The 22,156-nt window shown below is 35.3% G+C and overlaps 1 protein-coding gene across 1 annotated transcript; it reads right to left on the bottom strand.

Annotated features, from left to right (window-relative positions):
* Positions 1–12,292: 12,292 nt before the first annotated feature.
* On the bottom strand, positions 12,293–18,419 carry LOC113496572. Its single transcript, XM_026875836.1, has one exon. The coding sequence runs from the start codon at positions 17,838–17,840 to the stop codon at positions 12,654–12,656; it is 5,187 nt and encodes a 1,728-aa protein (XP_026731637.1). The 5' UTR covers positions 17,841–18,419; the 3' UTR covers positions 12,293–12,653.
* Positions 18,420–22,156: the final 3,737 nt, after the last annotated feature.

Here is a 22,156-nt window from a genome sequence, read left to right as displayed (position 1 = left end):
ACGAAGCTTCTAATCAACGCCCACTTTTATTTTAGTTGCTCGCTTAAAGTTGTGTCAAAAACAACAACGTGGCGTATTAAAATTTATTACTCGGAACTTTGTAAATTAATCCATAAAATTCTAAAATATAGGAGTTTCCGTGCAGCGATTTAGCTGGTACTTTAATGAATCCGCGAGAGGGCGCTGACTCCGCCGTGACTCTGTGACCCAATTCTGTGCTCATTAACGTGTGACCACGTTGCACCGGACACCACAATGCAATGGTTTACTTATTCAGTGCACGGAGGTTTTTTCGATGCAAAGCGAAACAGTCCGCGGAAGTGACTGCAGTCAGACACGAATTATTCATATTGGATTTCAAGAGATGGACTTTTGGCAGGATGAATATTTGCGTGATATTTTTCATGTTTTTTTTTTCAAATAATGCTTAAAATTTTTTGGATGCTGTAGTATCTATTTATCCAAATTTTAAATAACTGGAGTTGATGCTATAATGAGCTATGTATGATGTATTTCATAACTGGTTATCATATAGGTTGAACCATGAAGCTACATTAAAAAAAAATGGTTAGGATTTAAATGAATTTACTATTTATTCATCGAATCGTACATACTATTGAAATGACTCAGTGTCTTCAGGCTCTATTTAATATTTGAATAATTTCCTATTAAGTACCGAAATATTTAATAGAGGCAACCAATAACGACTAAACCATAACAAAAAAATAAATAAAGATAGCTCTGACAGAAATCCTGCATCGTTTGTGTTTAGAAAAATATATATTTTGCAGTATATTCGCGGGGCGTCTGCCCAGCTATACGTTTTTATAAATATTTAAGGTTGGTGGTGGCTCGTAAACCGTTTGCCATCTGTCGTCATGTCCAATTTAGTACTTTAGTCATAACATTTTTTTAATTACAACTCGTTTGTTTAGCTCTGTTCTTTTTTAATATTCCGTTCAGGAAATATGTTATTTTCTATTCTGAAAAAATGGTTTACATATTTTTGATCTTTTTCATTGTTAATATACTTCAGTCCTATCTTCTGTTCGATGTACAATTTATTATTTCATTTTGATTACCCCATTTTCGTCTCACGGTATCCGAGTCATCCCGCTTCTTATTTTCCCCAAAAAACATATCTTTCTCTACAGATAGAGCTTGCCTAACAACGGCAATTAATCAAACTTGGGGGAAAATAACACTAATCGACAACATAATAACTACATTGTCTACGATGTAACAACCTCTGGAGTTAGTTACATCAGTAATCCTCAAATAAATTACTTAGCTGATACTACTGACTACTGAACACTTAGTATCTCTATTTGCGGAAATGCTCTCAATGAAATGCTCTGATATATGAGACTGGAAAGCTTTCTAGTATATCTTTTGTTTTAGCTATTGTTCACGTTCAATGTGTTAGTAAATATGAAGCACTTTATGTCAATGTAACTTCCATTTTTAGTTATTATTCTGCTTCCATTTTAGCTGTATAAGTAGGTACATACATGATTTGATGATATTGATCGGCATTGATAGTTTTGACTGAATTTCAATGTGTTTTAATTTTGGTAGGCACTTTGACAATTCAGACCGTAATTAACGTAAATCATTTATAAACATATTTTAATGATTTGTAATGAGACAAAATACAGTCACGACCCTCAGCGATGAGGCATCGAGAAAGAAGAAGAATGTGACAAAATATAAAATTTAAATGTTTCATTGTATGTTCAATACCTAGATAGATGAGTATATACATACATACAAACAAACATATATGGTTAGACCTTGTTCGTCCCCTAGATCTATCTAGCTATAGTTTGAATCTAAATAACTGATGAAACCCTCGCAAAGTTCCGAGCGTAGATCGAATTAACCTTTTTAAACGTATCGGAAATTTTTGCCTGATATCTCGGTCTAGATTAAATCTCGTTTTACTCCGTAGCCAATCTAAGTAAATGATAATACGATACGTAGAAATAGTTATGCTTTGTATTAAGAGAAAAAATATATTATATTTTTTATTATTTGTTTCAGGTAATAATCCGTTTGACTTGTCACTGGCTGTTAATATATGTACGTATTGATCGCCTCATTTCGTCCTAGCAAAATGGTCATGAAATATTTTATTATTTATCGCTTTTTGGTAACCAAAAAATAGTAGTTAATAAAAATCGTTAGCCAGCAATGCACCGACTTTATGTATCTACTAGCTGTTGCCCGCGACTTTGTCTGCGTGATTTTCAAGATGTGAAAAACTATGAAGTTTAATAATAACGATCATCTCAAAAATGTAATGCAATATTGAAAACAAACACTTTTTTATATTTTAAGCTTGGTTTTTTTATTTCTGAATTATAATGAATCTTGAGCGGCCCAAAAACTATCAAATGTTTGAATCAAACACATTTCATCAGTGTTTGAGTCAAATAGTTTTAATGACTTTTTCTTATTTAATCCCAAAAAGAGGGGTTTATAACTTTGACATAAATCTGCCTTCCTTTTTTTGTCTGTGACATCATAACTTCCGAACGAATTGAACTATTTTAATTTAAACATGAATTATGTGCGAGTGTTCGTTTCAACATGTTTGACAAATCGAGCCGTTTAAAAATGGAGGGGGGGGGGGGATTAGTAGTAAAAAATAACAGGAGGTATAATTCAGTCTTAGCACTTCTGCTAAAAATGTTTTACTTTCGAGGGTTTTCCATTTTCTAATTGGGTGGCTTATGATTTTCAAGCACGTTTGTTCTTGGGCCGGCCTACACCTGAAATTGCTAGAGGGATTATGACAGTGATTATGCGCTATCATAAAACTATTATTGTACTGTAATCAAAGAGGTAAACCAGAACCATATTACTAAGGCCCCGGTGTCCGTTTGTCTGTCTGTCACCTGGCTGTTTCTCAGGAACAGTGATAGCCAGACAGTTGTTATTTTCACACACGATGTTTTCTGACGATATAAAGAAGATGTCAAATTATTTTTGTGGACGGAGCTGGTGTAGTGAGAGTCGGGCTCGGTAACTGTGGATTTTACATAGTGTCATAAGAGAAAAGATTTTGCAAAATTGCGCCCAGATAAACGGTTTCCTGAAACACGTTATGTTTGATTGTCCTCTTAATATTAAAACTGATCTTCCTGACAAACATTTGGAATATTTCCAAAATAAAAAAGTTGGTAAACGTGCTATCTTGGCCCCCTGGTGTTTTGTTCATGATTTGCCTTTAAGTTGCTGATAAATAAATAGCGTGAAAATAAAAAAAATATCAGACACCCCTTTTTTCAAAATTGAGAATGACAAAAATCTTAAGTATAGGATATGTCTAATTTGTGATGTTACGACAAAGCAAAATATGAACATAAAAGTGAGTTCATGCGCATGAGTTCTATTTACTGCACCAATTTACAAAGAAAAATTACGTATTTTATTCGTTAACCTACCTGACGATCATTGAAGTAAAATACCTACCGTCATTCCTACTGCATAAATGGAACTTAAATAAAGACTACATGAGGTTGGTTATGAGGTTACGCTGTCGATACCGACAGCCAAAATGAATTTTCCACACATTGTATGACGGATGTAAGTGCTGATAGCTACACGCTATTATCAGCCTTAATGGGGAAATTTCCAAAAATATGTTCCTAATCCACGTCGGCTTAGGGATCTCAGAAACTTATTCAGTCTCGTTCCTTGCCCTGTTTTTACCAGGCTACGAAAGAAGAAAATTTTAAATAAGTAGAAAAAAGAATAAATTGTTACAGGAATTTTTGGAAGGACCACGTGTGCGGTCTCTATAATGGCGAATGTAGACCGATCAAATCGTTAAAATATTGAAAAATTCCAGGTATCAGTAGACTTTATTCTAGCAATAGATACATAATGTCTATTCATTGATAGCTTTGTTCTTATAGATCTCTCACATTGCATACCTATTATGCAGTTTTTATGCAAGTTTTCTGGGTTTTTTTTTATCCGAAATACTTTTGGCCTATGTAATGTTGCAAATTTAAGAAAAAAAAATGTTGCTATTTGTTACAGATGAACCAAGGTAGTAATTAACTGTGTCGTTCAGTAATTTTTTGTTATGCATAATTATAGATGAGATCAATGTGAACTAAATGCAACTTTGGGTTGAGTGTCACTACGAATGTTTTGATCTTGAAGTAGCATCGCCAACATTACCGAGCTAAAAACATAGGTAAGGTAAAAGCACCTATTACGGAGGTATTTCGCAACATTTGAAAGTAAGAAACAAAAATAAGAATTTGTAGGTATTTCTAAAGGTGGAAAAAAATTCTATCGTTAAAAGTGGAATCTATATTTTGTATTGCTGTTGAGACCTTGATTCTGTTGATGATATTTCTTATTTTAAAGAAATATTTAAATAGTCTGGTCGATTTTCCCTTATACGGAGGTAAAATTTTGCTCTGATCCTATTACTGCGGTAGACGGCTCCTAATACGGAGGGTCAGAACTTGTATTCATTAAAGTTCCGTGCAAATAATATTTATTTAATAATATTAATGTGTTGGTAAAAGTTTTTCCTTTATTGAAAAATGATTTTATTAAATACACACCCGCCGTTCTACAGAACAACGTATATGGATAAAACTGAAAAATAAGGTATAATAATTATACCAAGTTTCATCGAAATCGAACAGTTTTTTTTTCTCGTAATGCCTGAACATACAGCCAGACAAAATAAATTTTAATCACATATTTGGGTTGGTCACTCCCTGCTGTTTATTTTTTCAATATTTTCAGTGTACAGAATTGACCCTTCCACAGATTTATTAAATGTATAGATAAATGAATAGAACCGTAATAGGAGATCTTAGAACCCTACACGGAGTTACCTGAAAATAATTACCGCCGTAATAGGAAAACTACTCATGTTTTCGATAATCCTAATTCTGACCCATAAATATTTCGATAAACAAAGGAGTAAAAATGCCTAATCAAACATTAACAGTTTTTTGACTCAGATTTGTAAAACTCAAGTCAAAATTTATACAAAATAAATGTTTTGTGATAAATCAAAATACAACTTCCCATTTTTGGATCTTCTAAGAAACTAACATTTTTTACTCGACAGTTTTCATGTTTAACTAGATTTCCAATTAAGAACACATACCACAGAATATGATTTCTAAGTTATGTGATTAATAATTATTTCAACTAAACTTGAAACTAATTGAATAAGTTAATCAATTGAAAGTTATTAACAATGAAACATGTCTAGTACTTTTCCTATTTCGAAGTCATACCACCGTATTAGGATTAATCTTCAAAATTTGTATCGTATTACGGCGGTATTTTATTTTTAATTTTTTTGGTAAAAAATTACTTATAAATATAAAATAAGCTATTTAAATAGAGAGTGTAATAATAAGAAAATGCTATAAATAACAAAAGAACAAACTCGAACGGCATCTTAATACGAAAAACTTAGTTTCTAAATATTTGTGTACTTACTTTTGTTGTTCCGTGTTTGTATGGAAACACCTCTCACGTCGATTACGTTACAGAGACTGATTGATTTTGTTGTGTTGTTTATGTGCTATACTTGCAATCGTCAGTTAAGTCATAAAGTAAAAGATTTAGAATAAATAGTTTCGGTTTTGGTCTACCTACACTGAATAAAACAGGAATAAAACGAAAATATAAATACCACCGTAATAGGAAGCGATTTTGACTACCGCCGTATTAGGAGCGTTTACCTTATATACTCCTATCGCAAATAAATACAAAATCATATTACAACATTCCACATTTGAACTTGAGCAATTTTTGTACATCAATAAAAATAAAAAGAATTTAAGTTCCTTTCTTTCAAGAATGTACTGATTACGGTAACAATTGCATAAAAAAAACGTATTAGTTTATGTTTCTTTTATTTTACGTGTGAAATAGTCGCGGTAGGCCTATATCAGACTTGAAAGAGAATAAAATGACTAATTTTGTGAAAATGGTTTATTTTCGAAAAATCCTATTATTGCTCTGCCAAAAGTCTTAAGATAAATAGAGTGATTTTTTTTGTAAATTGGTGACCGCGCTGCCTACTACTCAATGGGATGAAAATACACCTCATAATTGTATTACACGATGTTACGGGTGAGTCCAAAAATTTAAAACTTTACTGCTCATGCCCCCTGCATAGTAGCGTTATGGTTTTTGTATATTTGTTGTATCATGTGTACGATAAGGTTCATGCAAAATTTGAACGAAATATATTCAGTAGTTTATGAGATAATTTGATATTTGTGTATAGATATAAAAGGCTCCTGCTCACCCCCTGTATCGAAAAGCGAGATAATAAGTAAAAAGTATGTTGACCGGACCTCTTGTTGATATTCTCTGAAAATATGAATCAAATCTATCCAGTACTTTCCGAGATCTTTCCGGACATACATACAGACAAACAGACAAACAGACAAACAGACAAAAATTCTAAAAATCATATTTTCGGCATCGGAATCGTTCCTAGACCACCCTCCAATTATTCTTTTTTAAAAATATTCAATGTACAGTTTTCCCTTTTCTACAATTTTATTATATGTATAGATTGCATGATCATTATGATCGTGAAATTAAGCGGAACTAAAATATTGTTTGTTTTTTACTTCATCTCTCTTCCTCTTTCTCCTTCAGTCTCGAACATGTTATATTTAGTATGGTACTTCTTTTCTTTATTTAATAAAAGAAACTAACCTTCAAATCTTTTTTAAATAACGTGACTTACAAATTAAATAAGAGTCTAGACTGCAACCTGTTTACCAAGTAACTCGTACTACAAATACGTCTAATATTAACTTTTACCAGACCTTCATAATCGTTGTATTGTTTCACCAAATTGCACATAAACACACCCAGTTTATATACGAAAGCAAGAAACTCTAGAACGTTTCTTATTTACGATTGCGTTGTCATAACACGTTACCCTTACTTAGTGAGAAACTTTGTTCTTATGTTACACCGGCTTATTTTGTTACTTCCCTCGTATTAACGTTCTTATGACACACCTTGATGCATCATCTTTTTCGCACTGTTATATGGCAGTTATAACTATACTGCCCCTCCTCCACTTACACGTACGAATGAAAGAACTTGTCATATTTTTTGGTACTTGTAGGTAAATTGTTAGTCTCTGCAGACTGAAGGTTTTTATATTTGCTGATAGTGATACTGTTCATTACACACACACACTTTTCCCTCATTTAGTATTGGCCCACAAATAAATATAATGAACTTAACTTCTTACTGTGCGCGAAATATCAGCCGATAGCTTTATGAGACTTATATGACGCCATCTATTCTCAAACTAAGCCGATGACTACTAGACAATTGACAAACATGCATCTACATGGGGACATAAATAAAATATTCCTAGACACAGAACAAATTATCATGCTCATCTCACAAACAGTTGTGGTAGAACCGAGAGACCTCCGGTATAGAAGTCAGGGTCAGTAACCACTAGACCAGTGGCCAGTCGTTGTCATTAGTATGTCACTGAAAATAAAACTAGATCAAATTGAATCTTACATAACAACCCAAATTCATTGTGTGAGTTGAATCACATTCGTAATTTTATTGCGGTAATGCTTCAGCTTTTATTCGATTACGATTTAATTGAATTAACTTATACTTATCCCTTCAATCTGTGGCCTTAATTCAATTATTGCCTGACCGAATAATACTGGGCAAGAGAGAATCGAAAATTATGTTCTGTACTGTAATATATACCTATACAACATAGGGATTTAAATTGACCGTTCATATTTTAAATATCGCTTCTCTTTATTTATTTATGATAAAAAAGTGTATTTCATGGAAATGAAGACAATTTTGTATCATATCTTTTTTTATCTTGTTTCCGTCAAAAACCTTTGTTTCCGTCAAAAGGAATCTAAAGATGATAAGTTTCTTGACTCTTTCGAACCTGACGTCATTCTCGTTTTACATAACCTAACGTCCATACTATTTCCCTAGAAATAAGCAAAGCAGGATTATAAGATGACTTCAGTCACTCTTGTACTTTAAATAAACAGACGGGTTATTACCAGACTACGTAGAAGAGGCTTTTAGTTCCAGCATTAACCTAATGTCGGTACGTTCGCCGCTTTTATGATCGGAATAATATAGTTGATATTCTCTCGAATGTCTTCAAGTATTGCTGCAAGGCCGGGACTGTGATAAACAGAGTTCAAGATTGCAATTACTTGGTAGGGATTGTGTAACTTGGGTCAGAATTTAAATTACATGAGGCAGTGTTTACAAAGAAGTTTACAAAAGAGTTATCTGTTTCGTGAAATTACTTTAATTTGAGTTAAATAATTCTAAGAACTTGATTCAAAAAGTAAAAAAATGCTTACTTTTTTATTTTCGTCTCTCAGAATGAAAGTAGTCTATCGTCCCTGGGGATTTCGATTATTAATTAACCTGTATTCGCCAGACAGAATTGTAAGAAACTACGTGAAAGTATCTGCTTGTGACAGCTCTTTGTGTGTGTGAGTGACACAATACAGATGAAATTCTGGTAAAATATTTACTTGGTATGTTTTAAGACTTAAATGCTCCTTCTGTAGGTACTGAAGTATTAACAGGCGGGTACTAACTTTTAAAAGCCTTTTAAAGGTACAAGCTCTGTTTGTGACACGCTCGCCCATCTACTTTGCTATGGTAGAACAATTGGTACAAAATCGTTTATTTAAGGAAAAGTGTCGTAGTATTTTTTATGGTAGTTATAGTGATAATTTTTCTTCGGTATATGATTATCTTCGTCAAATACACCTTCGATTCTGAGATTGAATAGTGTCCATATGTAATTGAATACTCAGCGAGTTATAACAATAAAATAATCTGAATGAAAGCACTTTTAGTTCACGGTACGCTTCTTCTTTATTCATTGTCAAAATCTTGAATGGAAGGCATAAAGAATAGCAAACGTAAACATTTCGAAGTTTGGACATTCTGCATTCAAACGACAATGTCTGAATAACAACTTAACTTGATAGAAACTCGAGTGAAATCCAGACCATTGATTGGGTAATGCTATTTGTTAAACTTGTCCCACTTAATCAGGCTTCCTGAAGGTCTCACGAAGTTCTAACAGTGGGAAAAACAAATTAACATAAACTGTACAAGTTTTTGGGTCCAACGTGTACGTGAGCAATATCTGTAAATAAAATTGTGTGTTTCTAAAGAACACAGATTTATTGATCTGTAGCTTAGGAAAATATATTTTCTCGCAGTCTTTCCTCACTTACAAGGACTACATTTGTACATAAGTCAGCATGTAACATGAGGTTTATCAGAAGGTTAAGAGTAATCTCAGCTACGCTTAATTTTAAAAGGTCTTGGCAAAATTATTAATATTAAAAAAGTTTTGATCACCTCTGAGGACTTTCCGCTCGTCACCTGAATTTTCTAGTACCTCGCACAAGACACGCGCTTTTTAGGTCATCATGAAGTATGTAAATTATGTGACGCAATGGCTTCAAAAATAATACCAAGGTTCTCTACATTGAATTTTTTGTCTTGACACCATATCCTACTACTATCGTCAGTACTACTACTTAATAATTAATTTAATACTACTTAATACTATAATATATTTAATATTATGAACGCGAAAGTTTGTATATAAGGATATTTGTTCCTCCTTCACCCAAAAACTACTGAACGGATTTAGATCAAACTTGGTACACAAATAGTTTAGTTATTAGTTTTTTTTAACACGAAGCTTGTTTTAATCCCGATTTTATTTTCTCGTGGGTTTTCCCACGATTTTTAGCCGTCGAGCCCCCGCCAACAGCTAGTCAAGTATAAATCCCAAGAACATCTCTATAGGCTTACCTACCCCCTACGGAATGGAGTTCTGTTTCAATAGAATCGAGATCAAGTTGTTTCTCTGGGACCCAAATCTAGGGTTAATTCGTGCAGTGGCACGACTTGAACTGCTCGGTAAACCGTCAACGTCACTGATTCACTGAATCGCTACTCCGTTTTGGTTTGGTTCCACAGTACTATTGCAGAACCGAAACAAAAACGGGACTCAACCAGTTTCGTGAGTTCTGTCTTTAGATCTGTATTCTTCAGATCTGTCTCTAATTGTAACCACAGCAAATGATCCATGGGAAACGTTTTGCGCCAGAAGGAAAATTAAACATTTTGGTTCCTTACTCACATTTCCGCTGAGCTTTGAATTTACCAAACAATTCGCGTCAGCGCGTAATTACTTGTGGAAATATCATTAATTTCCTTAATTCCTCTTTGTTGGTTAATACATATTTGGTCTCATAATAATGCTGGGAGTAAATATTATATGAAATGACATTCTGTGTTATTTGTTTGTGAACTAAATGTTGCCCCTAATAATGATTTCATTAATTAATCCATACTGTTTCGTTACATACATATTTGTATGATATAATATACTATTTATTACCTATTCATATCCTGTCAAAGTGTCGAAGTTCGAATACAATGCAATTAGTCGAGCTTAAACCAGAATCAGAACTGTAAAATGCAAAGAGCGTATGCAAAATTTAATTTCCGCTCACATGTATACCCTAACAAACTATTGTTTCTCAGTGCAGAGTTTAATAAGCAACTCTTGTGCGCACAGGCGTCGCTCATTAATAATTCGGAACCAGTGCCCGCTTTACCGGTACGTTCCATTTCTTAGCAACTGTAAACGTCATTACAAATTTCCTTTAATAGTGCTAAAGTTTATTTACAATTAAAACTTTATGTACTAGAACGAGTGATTTGATTTCATATTTTAGGATAGTATCTTGAATAACATGAAAATGTCATTAAACATGAAAGACTTAAGGCATAATGCACACATAGATTGGTTTCTTAAATGAATTTACCTGCTTTACTTTTTTACTACTTCTCGGATAACCCTTCTTCGTTTTTTTTTCCTTACGAAATGTATGACATCCAATTTGGAAGGAACATAATAATATGAAAGTCGTACCTCGCTAATGTTATTTTGCGATGACACGTATTCTTTATCTCTGTATGTCTTTAGACTGATATCTTTAATAACAACCAACTTGAAATATCAAGTTAACCATCCCATCGAAACCTTCAGAATACATCGACATCATGAGACTCAAAATAAATTATCGTTTTGTTTAGCTCTTAGGATACTGATATTTTATCGACTGCCTTCCAGGCAGTTATTATTTATTACAGTTATAAATTGTTCATATGAACAATGCTCAGAGTGTCAAGCTGAAATAAATTTAACTCGGTCTTGAAAACGTGTAAAATATCCAGTAAATTATGTTTTAAATCAACCAGAGCAATGGATCGCGTTCATTGTTTTTGCGATCCGCTCTTTTTTCAAATAAAACTGTTGCGTCCAAGCGCCTGTACAGTCAGACAAGAAGGTAGTACATAACCTTAAGGTTGAAATTGTTCTAGCTTCATAAAACAATACGGTTCATTGTCCTAGGCAAAAGTATCGCAATAGTTACTAATGTGAGCCTTATGATTATTTTACTAACACATGAAATTTTGCCAAGACTGGAAGACCGTTTTCTTACCCGACCGTACAAGTATTTCTTTAGTAGGAACACTAGTGAATTTTATTGTCCTTAGTATCTCGTTTGCAATGTTTATGATATCGTGAGCTGGGATTGGAATCGCTTTGAATTCGTTTTGCACTTAGCTGCTGCGGGGCTTTTCATTAAAGTTATTGCGCTTTAGATTGAAGTAATTCTTTGCTTTATTTGTATTTTCTACTTGCATTCTGAGATTCGCTTAAGTGTTTGTCATTTTATCGCCCGTTGGATTGGTTGCTTTGCATAGTGTTTTTATTCGTGTCGTAAAAGCTTGCAATTAAAAATAAATTCAGGTCGGTAATAGTCGGTTTTTCTTTAAAGAGTCGATAATTTATAGATGAGAGACTTATCTGACGTACTGAATAGTACTGATATCTTTAATACATCTCTTTGTATGTTCAAGATCATACGCTTTTTGTTTCTATACCTATTTTCGCTTCTATAGCCCAACTTAAACATTGTCCTTTACTTGAGTATCAGTGTAACTTTTACAACTTAACTAGCGCACTGGCGACCGCTACGGTCGGTAAGGAGAATGGACAAAAGTAATATAGATAAAGTACGTAGTTCTCAGGGTTGTTTCGACTTGGAGTACAGTGTGCTTTACAAAATTGCTTCTTACGAACTGTTTTGACCTTCTTTTGTTTATGGACTGTGTACAAAGTCGCAAAAATACTACTTCCAATAATAATGAAACACACTTTCAGAGCAAGACAACTTTAATGAAATATTACCGCGGTGTCATTCTTCGGCTGAAAATCTTAACACCGCGATACAGAAAGATGACGTCACTGACATATCGCCATCTATTAGATTTTGACAAAACTACAACAAATATTTTATAAGCCTAAACATTAAACATTCCGCCCACCATGGACGGCTCTGTCCATCAAACAACATGAAAAATAACTTAAATCATATAATAATAACTTAAATTACAAACAGCAATAATAACAAAAGTGACAATAAAACCAAGTAAAAGACACAAGTTCATTCAAATAAGTACACACAAAAGAAACCTGAATATAATATAAATTTCATTAATAAACTGATAGGCAATCACTAAGCATTCACAGGTAAAAAAATTAATTTTGATACAGGTCTTTTGATCTCATTATTTTTACAGCGTATCGTTACCACGCGAGTGATGTTGTCCAAACCTGGATGCTTATTTTTAATGATACCGTATAGCCATCTAGCGGGTGGAAGACCATCTTCCTTCACCAGAACTACGTCCCCAATCTCAGGTTCAGGGTTACAATTTGTCCATTTATATCGGTGCTGCAATTGAGTCAAGTACTCCAGCGACCATCTACGCCAGAAGTTTTGAACCATTTTCTGTGTAAGATGCCATCGCTTCAGGTTATTAACAGATGAATTTTCATAATTAACATCGGGTACAATTACCAGAGGTTCACCTACGAGAAAATGCCCAGGAGTCAATGGACATGAGTCCTCTGGGTTGTTAGAAAGCTGAGAGATAGGCCTCGAGTTTAGACAGGCCTCAATTTGAGCCAGCACAGTTGTCATCTCTTCAAATGTCAATGTACTAGTGCCTATAATTCGTTTTAAATGGTGCTTCGTGGATTTTACACCCGCCTCCCACAATCCTCCAAAGTTTGGAGCATGGGGAGGTATGAAATGCCAAGTCGTGCCATTCGTAGATAAGAAATCCACTATTTCCGAAGCTACCGTAGACCTTTCAGCATTGAATAGTTGTCGCAATTCCCTTGCACTACCAACAAATGTGGTCCCGTTATCACTCCATAGGTCCACTACTCGACCACGCCTGGCTACAAAACGCTTAAAAGACGCAAGGAAACTCTGAGATGTCATGTCGCTGACTACCTCGAGATGAATAGCCCGAGTAGACATACAGACAAATAAACATATGTAACCCTTAGTGGGGTGATGACCACGACCTTTCGAACTTCGGATGCTGATTGGACCTGCGTAATCCACACCACTGCATTGGAAGGGTTTCTGAACAGACACCCTAGCCTTCGGTAATTGACCCATCATTTGTTGATGAGTTTGTGTGGAATGTCGAATACATGTTATACACTTATGAACATGTTGCCTAACAAGAGTCTTTGCATTAAGTATCCAGTATTTGGATCTTAAGTAATTTAGCATCAATTGTGGCCCACCATGCAAAGTTCTCTCGTGAGCCTCTGCAATCAAAAGATTGGTAAAGTTTGATTTATGCGGAATTAGAATGGGATGCTTCATATTCTCATCAATAGAAGCCCGGTGCAAGCGACCGCCGACTCTTAAGATCCCGTCATCGTCCAGGAAAGGGCTCAACGAGATAAGTCTACTACCCTTACTTAATTTACGGTTATTTTTTATAGTTTCTATTTCCTCGTTAAAGGACTGGAGCTGACAGAGTTTGATACAGGTAAGTAAAGCTTCATTTAATTCCTTTGTAGTTAGCCAAGTAGTTTTATTACATCCCAATTCCTTCCTTCGTAGAAATCGTTTACAATAAGATATTACTCTTATTAACCTACTGAACTTAGAAAATCTAGTTAATAGACTATCATCAAATTCTATTGCATGACATTTTGTTTTTATTTTCCTTTCTTCTAATGTAGTTTCTTGTATATTTCCTCTATTATAGTCTATTTTTTCATACTGTAACCATAAAGGGCCTCTCTTCCAGAGTCGCAGGTCGTTACATTCGGAAGGGCTAACCCCCCGAGACGCGCAATCTGCCGGATTGTCCGACGACATCACATGTGACCACTGACTTCTATCCATAATGGTAAGTATTTCGGAAACACGATTCGCGATAAAAGTTTTCCATCGACTAGGATGGCTGCTTAACCATGCTAATACGACGGTTGAGTCTGTCCACGCATATAAATGCTGTTTGGGAACTTCTAAAGTTGAAGCGACTTCTTGAAGAAGTTTTGCTAGTAAAACAGCACCACAGAGTTCTAAACGAGGGATTGATACTTGCTTAACAGGAGCAACCTTAGTTTTTGCAGTCACCAAGGTTGTATGAATGTGCCCTTCTTTATCAATGATGCGAGCGTACACCACCGCAGCGTATGCTACATTGGATGCATCTGAAAATCCATGCAATTCCAGAACCCGGTTCTCCTTGCTAGATTTGATCCAACGAGGCAGGCGAAACTTAGCAAGGCTACGAAGGTTTTTCCGATAGTCAAGCCACTCTTCCAGCAATGGTGCAGGTAGTTCTGCGTCCCATTCGATCCCAGTCATCCATATTCGTTGAATAAATACCTTCGCAGTGATGACTGCCGGTGCTAACCATCCAAGGGGATCGAATAGTCGTGATATGTCTGAAATAACCTTACGCTTCGTAACTGGTAAATCTAGCTCATTAAGTTGAATAGTGTAAACGAACTCGTCATTGTCTTTGTCCCACGTTAAACCTAATATTTTCGAAATTGAATCTGTTTTAAGTTCCATGTTCCCTTGTGTTTGCAATATTTGTTGATCGTCTTCAATCAATCTTAATAATTCTTTGCTATTACTAGCCCACTTTTGGAGTGGAAAACCGCCACGTTTAAGTAGCTCCGACATCTGCTTATATATTTGCACTCCTTCTTGTATAGTTTGACAGCCCGTCAAAAGGTCATCCATGTAGAAGTCTGAAAGAACCCGATTCTTTGCTAAAGGGAATTCAGCTCCTTCGTCTTGAGCTAACTGCTGCAATGACCTTACTGCTAGGTAAGGCGCCGATGATGTTCCAAATGTTACTCGCAAATGACGTAAGACCTGAATTTCGTCGTCTGGATTCTCCCGCCACAATATACGCTGAAAATCTGTGTGATCATTGCATACCTTAATCTGTCGATACATCTTGACGATGTCCGCAACCAGACAGATAGGTTCACAACGCCACCGCATGATAATATGACGAAGTTCAGATTGTAGACGAGGACCCACCATTAAATCGTGATTGAGTGATACCCCGTTGCTACCTACACATGATGCATCAAACACAACGCGCAACTTTGTTGTACTTTTATCGTTACGGATGACGGCATGATGAGGTAAGTACACAGAACTTTCGTCGTTCCTATCTTGTACTAAATCCATATGATTGAGGGCTATATACTCATTGATAACTGCTGAATATTGAGCCTTGAACTCTGGATTCCTTAGAAATCGCTTTTCTAAGGCTAAAAAGCGTTTAAGAGCAATGTCTTTTGACCCACCGTATTTACAAGCAGGATCGTGTGATCTGAAGGGCATATGTACAATATAACGACCAGATTCATCTCTTTTAGTGGTGTCCTTAAAAATTTCTTCACACTTCTGCTCCTCCGGGGTCAAGTAGACTTTATCTTTAACACTTTTGGGCTCAGCTTCTAGTTCCCAGAATTGTTTGAGGAGTGTATTCTCATCTAATTCCATTGAATGCAAACTCACAACAGTGTTGTGACACGTCTCGCTTTGGCTGACTTGTTCGCCGACTTGACCAGACAAGATCCAACCTAGTTTCGTATTTTGAGCGATGAGTAGACCAGGTGGACCTTTGACTAAACCTTCTAATAATATCTGGCCGTAAACATCAGCGCCTAATAGCAGATCAATTTTATTTGGAATATCAAAATTGGGGTCTGCTAAAACCAAAGACGAGATTGAATTAAATACATTTGTTCTAACCTTCCTTTGCGGTAAAAGAGAAGTTAGTTTGTTTAAAACATAAGCCTTAACTTCAACGACAAAACTAGGATCGATGCGCGATTTAACCTTTACAAGGACTGAATTTAACGAAACCATTGATTGCCCTTGATCACCACCTATACCGGACACCGAACTCCTAGTTGGTATCTTTTTTAACCCTAAGAGCTGTGCTGCGGACTCCGTTATGAACGAAGCCTGAGAACCCTGGTCTATCAGAGCTCTTAAAACAATAGCAGTACCGCCCTTTAATTCCACAGCTATTAAAGCCGTGGCCAATAAGATTTGACTATTACTATTCGCGAAACAACTTATAACCTTGATGGACTTGCTCTGGTTGGAAGTAGTTGCGATAGGCTCATCACTGTTCTCTCCAACTTGATCCGTTGCTTTGCTATCACTAACGGATTTCGAAACATTCCTAAAATGAAGGAGAGTATGATGCTTACCCCTACAAATATGACATCTCGAAGATTGGCGGCATACATAGACGGAGTGATTTCCACTTAAACAATTGTAGCATAAACTGTTTGTTTGGACAAAATCACGACGCTTCTCAACATCGAGGACACAAAATTTTTTACAATTCGCTAACTTATGATCGTCTTTACAAAAAGGACATAATGCAGAAGAAATGTGGTACGTTTTAATTGGAACATTACGGTTCATTGGACGTTGCCCTTTGGTATTCAGAAATTCTAATGCCCTAAATCTCTGTTCCAAGAAAGATTTGAATTCCCTAAAGCTAGGTAACGCGTCTGAATCACTTATTTTTAACTCCCATTGCTTACGCGATTCGTCATCTAATTTTAAACTCAATATATAAATAACAATAATGTCCCAATTATCAACGTTAATACCCAAATTTTCTAAAGCATGTAAACATTCACTAGACGTGTCCAACAATTCTTTTAATGCACTTGAAGACTCAATTACAACATTTCTTTGGCTCATAAAACGTTTCAGTACACAATTTGCCAAATATTTCTTATTATTATATCTATTTTCTAATTGCGACCAACAAATTAAGAAATTATCACTAGTTATAGGAATATGACGCAAAAGACTCTCAGCTTCACCCGATAAATGAGTTTTCAAATAATGTAATTTTTGAATATCATCTAAATGTTTATTATTATAAATTAAAGACGTAAATAAATCTCTAAAAGAAATCCATTCAGAGTATTTTCCAGTAAAAATTGGCAACTCAATTTTAGGCAATTTAACAGTACAGATATCCCTGATGGAATCCCTTTTAGAAGGTTCAGATACCTCACCTTTACTATTCTTACTGAGCACTGTCTTCAAATCTTCATTTAGCTTGGCCTTGTAATCAATAAATAGTTCTTCTGTAATTTCATGTAAATTTTTCAGATTATAATCACTAATTTCAAGTTCGGCAGGGCTCGAAGATGTTATAATTTTTTTGTGTGTATCACAAAATGTATCCCAATTAGATTGTAAATTTTCCAATCTGGCTTCAATGTATGAACTCGTCATACGTTCTTTGGGCGATTTCTTATAATTACATTTCGCCCTATTAATGGCCGAATATAAATTGAATTGGAGATTTGATAGAGCTTCCATGCTTGCAAAATAAAGTTAAACGTCGTCACTCACTATAATATATGAAGAACTGCCGTCGTGATGTAGAGTCCCTCTCCGCGACGCAGCTGTAGCAAACCTGATCCAGCACCACGACACAGCAGCACGATTGATCCAGCACCACGGCACTGCAGCACACTTGCTCCAGCCCCACGACTCAGCACCACCTCACTCGCTCCGCTGACTCCACTATGGCTGTTGAAGCCGACCAGCTGGAACTGCTGCACTGTTGGAACCACTGCACACTTCTTCGTGTATTACTACAACTCGATCGTACTCCGCGGTAGATAGATAAGTAGACTTTTGCACACCAATCCTTTATCCGGAACCGAAGGACCATGTACAAAGTCGCAAAAATACTACTTCCAATAATAATGAAACACACTTTCAGAGCAAGACAACTTTAATGAAATATTACCGCGGTGTCATTCTTCGGCTGAAAATCTTAACACCGCGATACAGAAAGATGACGTCACTGACATATCGCCATCTATTAGATTTTGACAAAACTACAACAAATATTTTATAAGCCTAAACATTAAACAGACTGAAATACCGATTTATTAAGAAGCAGTATTTTATCGTAAAGTTTCCATTTCTTAACACGACAACGTTTCTAAATATCAATTCTAAAAGCGATTGTAAGGGAACGTATTGTTTTTTTTGAATATAATTCAATGGAAAATTAAATGCAATACTTGATACATTCATGCGTTCCTGAAAAAAAAATTCTAGATGGTTCAAAAACGTTGGAGACAGACAGACGGACGGACAACATAGTGCTCCTATAAAGATTCCTTTCAAGGTACGAACATCTAAAAACGTATCACGTAGCTTATTAAGCCAGTTTCGTAGATTATTTATTTCTCAGATCGGTCTGTTAAACTTTCTGAGAAAAGTAATTGCTGTAATAATTAGTGGTGCCGAAAACATAACCACATAATTATTCCCATTACATCGTAAAACGTAGCTGAATATCACATATGGAGGAACAAAAACCATTCGCCATATACTACTTCAATTAATTTCCAAACGCTAAGGTTCTCGCTGCCTCAAATATGTACGGATTGTTTCATTAGTTCTCTAGCTATTGAGAACTAAACTACAAACGGGTCGGACTAGAACTTTGCACACAATGGTGCATAAGTCGGAGCAACTTGCTTGTAATCCCGCGACTATTATGCGTTTTCGATTGTTTACTAATATTATGAATGTAATTTAACTTGGCTTACTAGCTTATATAGTAATTGCTTAAGTGTTAGTGTAGACAAAGAAAACTCGGAATTAAAATAGTGTGTATTACGACGGAAAATTATTTTCAAAGTGAACGAAGTTTGAAATATTAGTTTCGACCTAAGCAAAGCTATTATGAGAACAAGGGAACTGACAAGAATGCTAGTATAGTGTTAAATACATACATAATATAGATAAATCACAGACAAAGAACAAATGATTGTGCTTATCACATAAACATTGTCTTGGGTGAGAATTGAACACACGACCTGTTTAGAAGTCTATGTTTGATACTAGTCAGTATGATTGACAATCTGTTTACCATAGTAATGCTTTCAATAGGTACCTCCGTACCTATTGAAAGCATTACTATGGTAAACATGGTATAATTTTGTCGCTAAATTACAAACACAATTCGTTGTAACAAAATTATATCAGAATTAATATAACCGGTCGAAATATCTGAAAGTCACTGTAATTTCTATTTTAAACGGCAAGGTGCATACTTACCTTTAATATCCGTAATTAACCTCTTAATTTCTGAATACACAGCCGTAATTCGCTTAACTACTTCCAACTCTTATTAGTCATAAAATTAAAGCACTTTCCATTTTCGGGCTGTGGAAAATAGCCACAGGTTAGGAAATAGAAATAATCGCTTTTGGATTCGCTAAAACGTAGTAACTATTTAGTTTTTGTATAGGTAAATTTGTAGTTGAAATAAATGCGTTTTGCTGAATGTTATAAGTTATGTATAAAGAGGTATTTTATGTTACAACACAGATGTTAGAGATTGAACAATTGTATAAAATGAAATTCAATTAAATTCGCCTTAGTATTACTCGAACATTCCGTATTCCAAACAAATCTGCATCGAGTAACGTGCCGCAGGCATCGAATTGCGATCAGTTTCTAAAATTATTCACAATTGCCGCATTTGCATGAATATGTTCTGCGACTATAAAGCATTCGACATCGGTGCGACATCGAAATTCAAATTCGCTATATCTGTACGGCTTAAACTTGCACAGCCGAAATTCAGTCGCACAATGCGCTCTACCTGACAACTATTAACAATAATCCCTCCTCTAAACGGTTGCGGAAGGTAACATCCACAGTGCAGTCGTTTGTGAACTCTAAATTAAACCAGGGTTAACGATCTTAGTTTATGTTGATACCGACGGATTTATATTGGAAATTGTTAGGCTGACGCGTATGGTTATAAAGTACGTGATTCACTGCGAGGATGAGTGCTTTGCCGATACTGGCCGGGTCGATTGCCCTGAAAAGTTAAGCCGATCTGGATGATCTGCCACTCTAGCCTGGATGTTAGATAAAAGGTAGCCCTTGTAGCTCCGTGCAGCGTTTTAGATCTTCCTCGAGTGCGAACGTGTTTTTGTGGAATCATAATACTTTAAAGGATGGAAATAATAATATTCGACTCGCGATCCCGCCGCGTCTGCTCATGATTCAGGACTCCGGTTGGGTCCGAAACTAGTCGGGCTACCCCAATAAATACGCGTGAGTAAACCGCTACATCGTTTAATAATAATGTATTCTGTAAATATACTAAGAGTCGTTTTTTGGGTCTATATAACTACCAAATTAATGAAAACACTGTTCTAGTAAATTACCTTGACTTCTCGTGTATCTACTTACGTGGATTATAAGGGAAATATCCACAAAAATAACAATTCTGCGCCAAACATCATTAATTCTACGAAATTGCTCATATTTTATACGTTATAACTTCCGATATGGTGGTTGAAAGTTCTGCGCCAGATGGGTGGCAGCGAACACAAATACTGACAAATATTGAGTGCATATTAAAACAGAATGACGCACCAATATTTTTATAAAGAGAAAATACAAACTTGCATTTATCGTCGTGCTGTGGTAACCTTGCGGTTTCATTTACGGGTTTGTATGCAAGAAAGAAGTGCAAGATCAATACTTAACAATTCAGTAAAGAATTACGATTCAAAAATTCCTATAAAGAAATAAATACCTACAGACATTACGATATTCAGTGATTACTCAACGATTTATGCTTACTAGTCAACGTATCACCTTAAAAGAATATACCACACAGCTGGTATTATACTTGTGTGTAGCCTCAAGAAGTGGCATTAGTGACATTAATTCCACCACGTGTACCAACCACCGTTACACATTAACTATAAATAAAAGAAAAAAGGAAATCTACCCAGCTCCGCTAAGTGCCTTACTACGTATCTTTCCATAATATTCTTTTGCCCTTCAAAACAATGTGTGTGGAAGATATTAAACGAATTATAACAAAGGACAACCGTCACAACGCTTTGTAAATGAACAGTAATTAATAACTCAACCGCCCTTTTTCTGTTTGTTCTCTTTCTTTGTTTTCTAGAGTACGTCAAGTACTTTGTTTTATTTAACATTGTTTCACACTTTCCTTCACGTGCTTCAAATGTTTTATGTAACTGGTTTTTTTGTATGTTCTTTTTTAACAAATTGAATTGTTCGATTTTCAATCGGCATCGCGGTTTTTCCTTGTATTAATCATACAGAATTTTATTTTATAGGTCACAAGTTTATTTAGGTCACAAAAATGAAATCAGAAGCATTGTTTTATGTTCTTTAAATAGCTGAAACAAATGCGAAATATATTTGGAAATCTTACGTATAAAGTAATTTTCCATAAAGCTAGAACAGAAAATACAGCAGTTTAATAACTGTGTGTGTTGCGCTACGGTATTCGAATCCCAAATTACGGTAACCATACCCCAACAGACGAGGTATTGGAAAGGTAGTAATAAAAATAACGCCATATGGACGGAAACCAGAGCCTGTATGTGACTTGACTCTGCTGACAATAATAATTTGGAATGTATGGTCAAGACTCCGCAGAATAGATAACGTGAACTTTTTATTTAATATTCAAATGCACTCACAATGAATTTATGACTTTTAACATGTTTTTCACAAGATAAAGCATCTGCTATGATGAAAATTGCCCCGGTGGGTAATAACGACATTCATTTTAATTTTTTGATTAAGAATAAAAATAAAATAAGTATCCGATA

This window comes from Trichoplusia ni, chromosome 8 (assembly GCF_003590095.1).
Source record: "Trichoplusia ni isolate ovarian cell line Hi5 chromosome 8, tn1, whole genome shotgun sequence".
Classification (NCBI taxonomy): Eukaryota; Metazoa; Arthropoda; class Insecta; order Lepidoptera; family Noctuidae; genus Trichoplusia; species Trichoplusia ni.
Note: the sequence above shows the minus strand (reverse complement) of the source record. Positions and strands in the feature narration are given on the sequence as shown.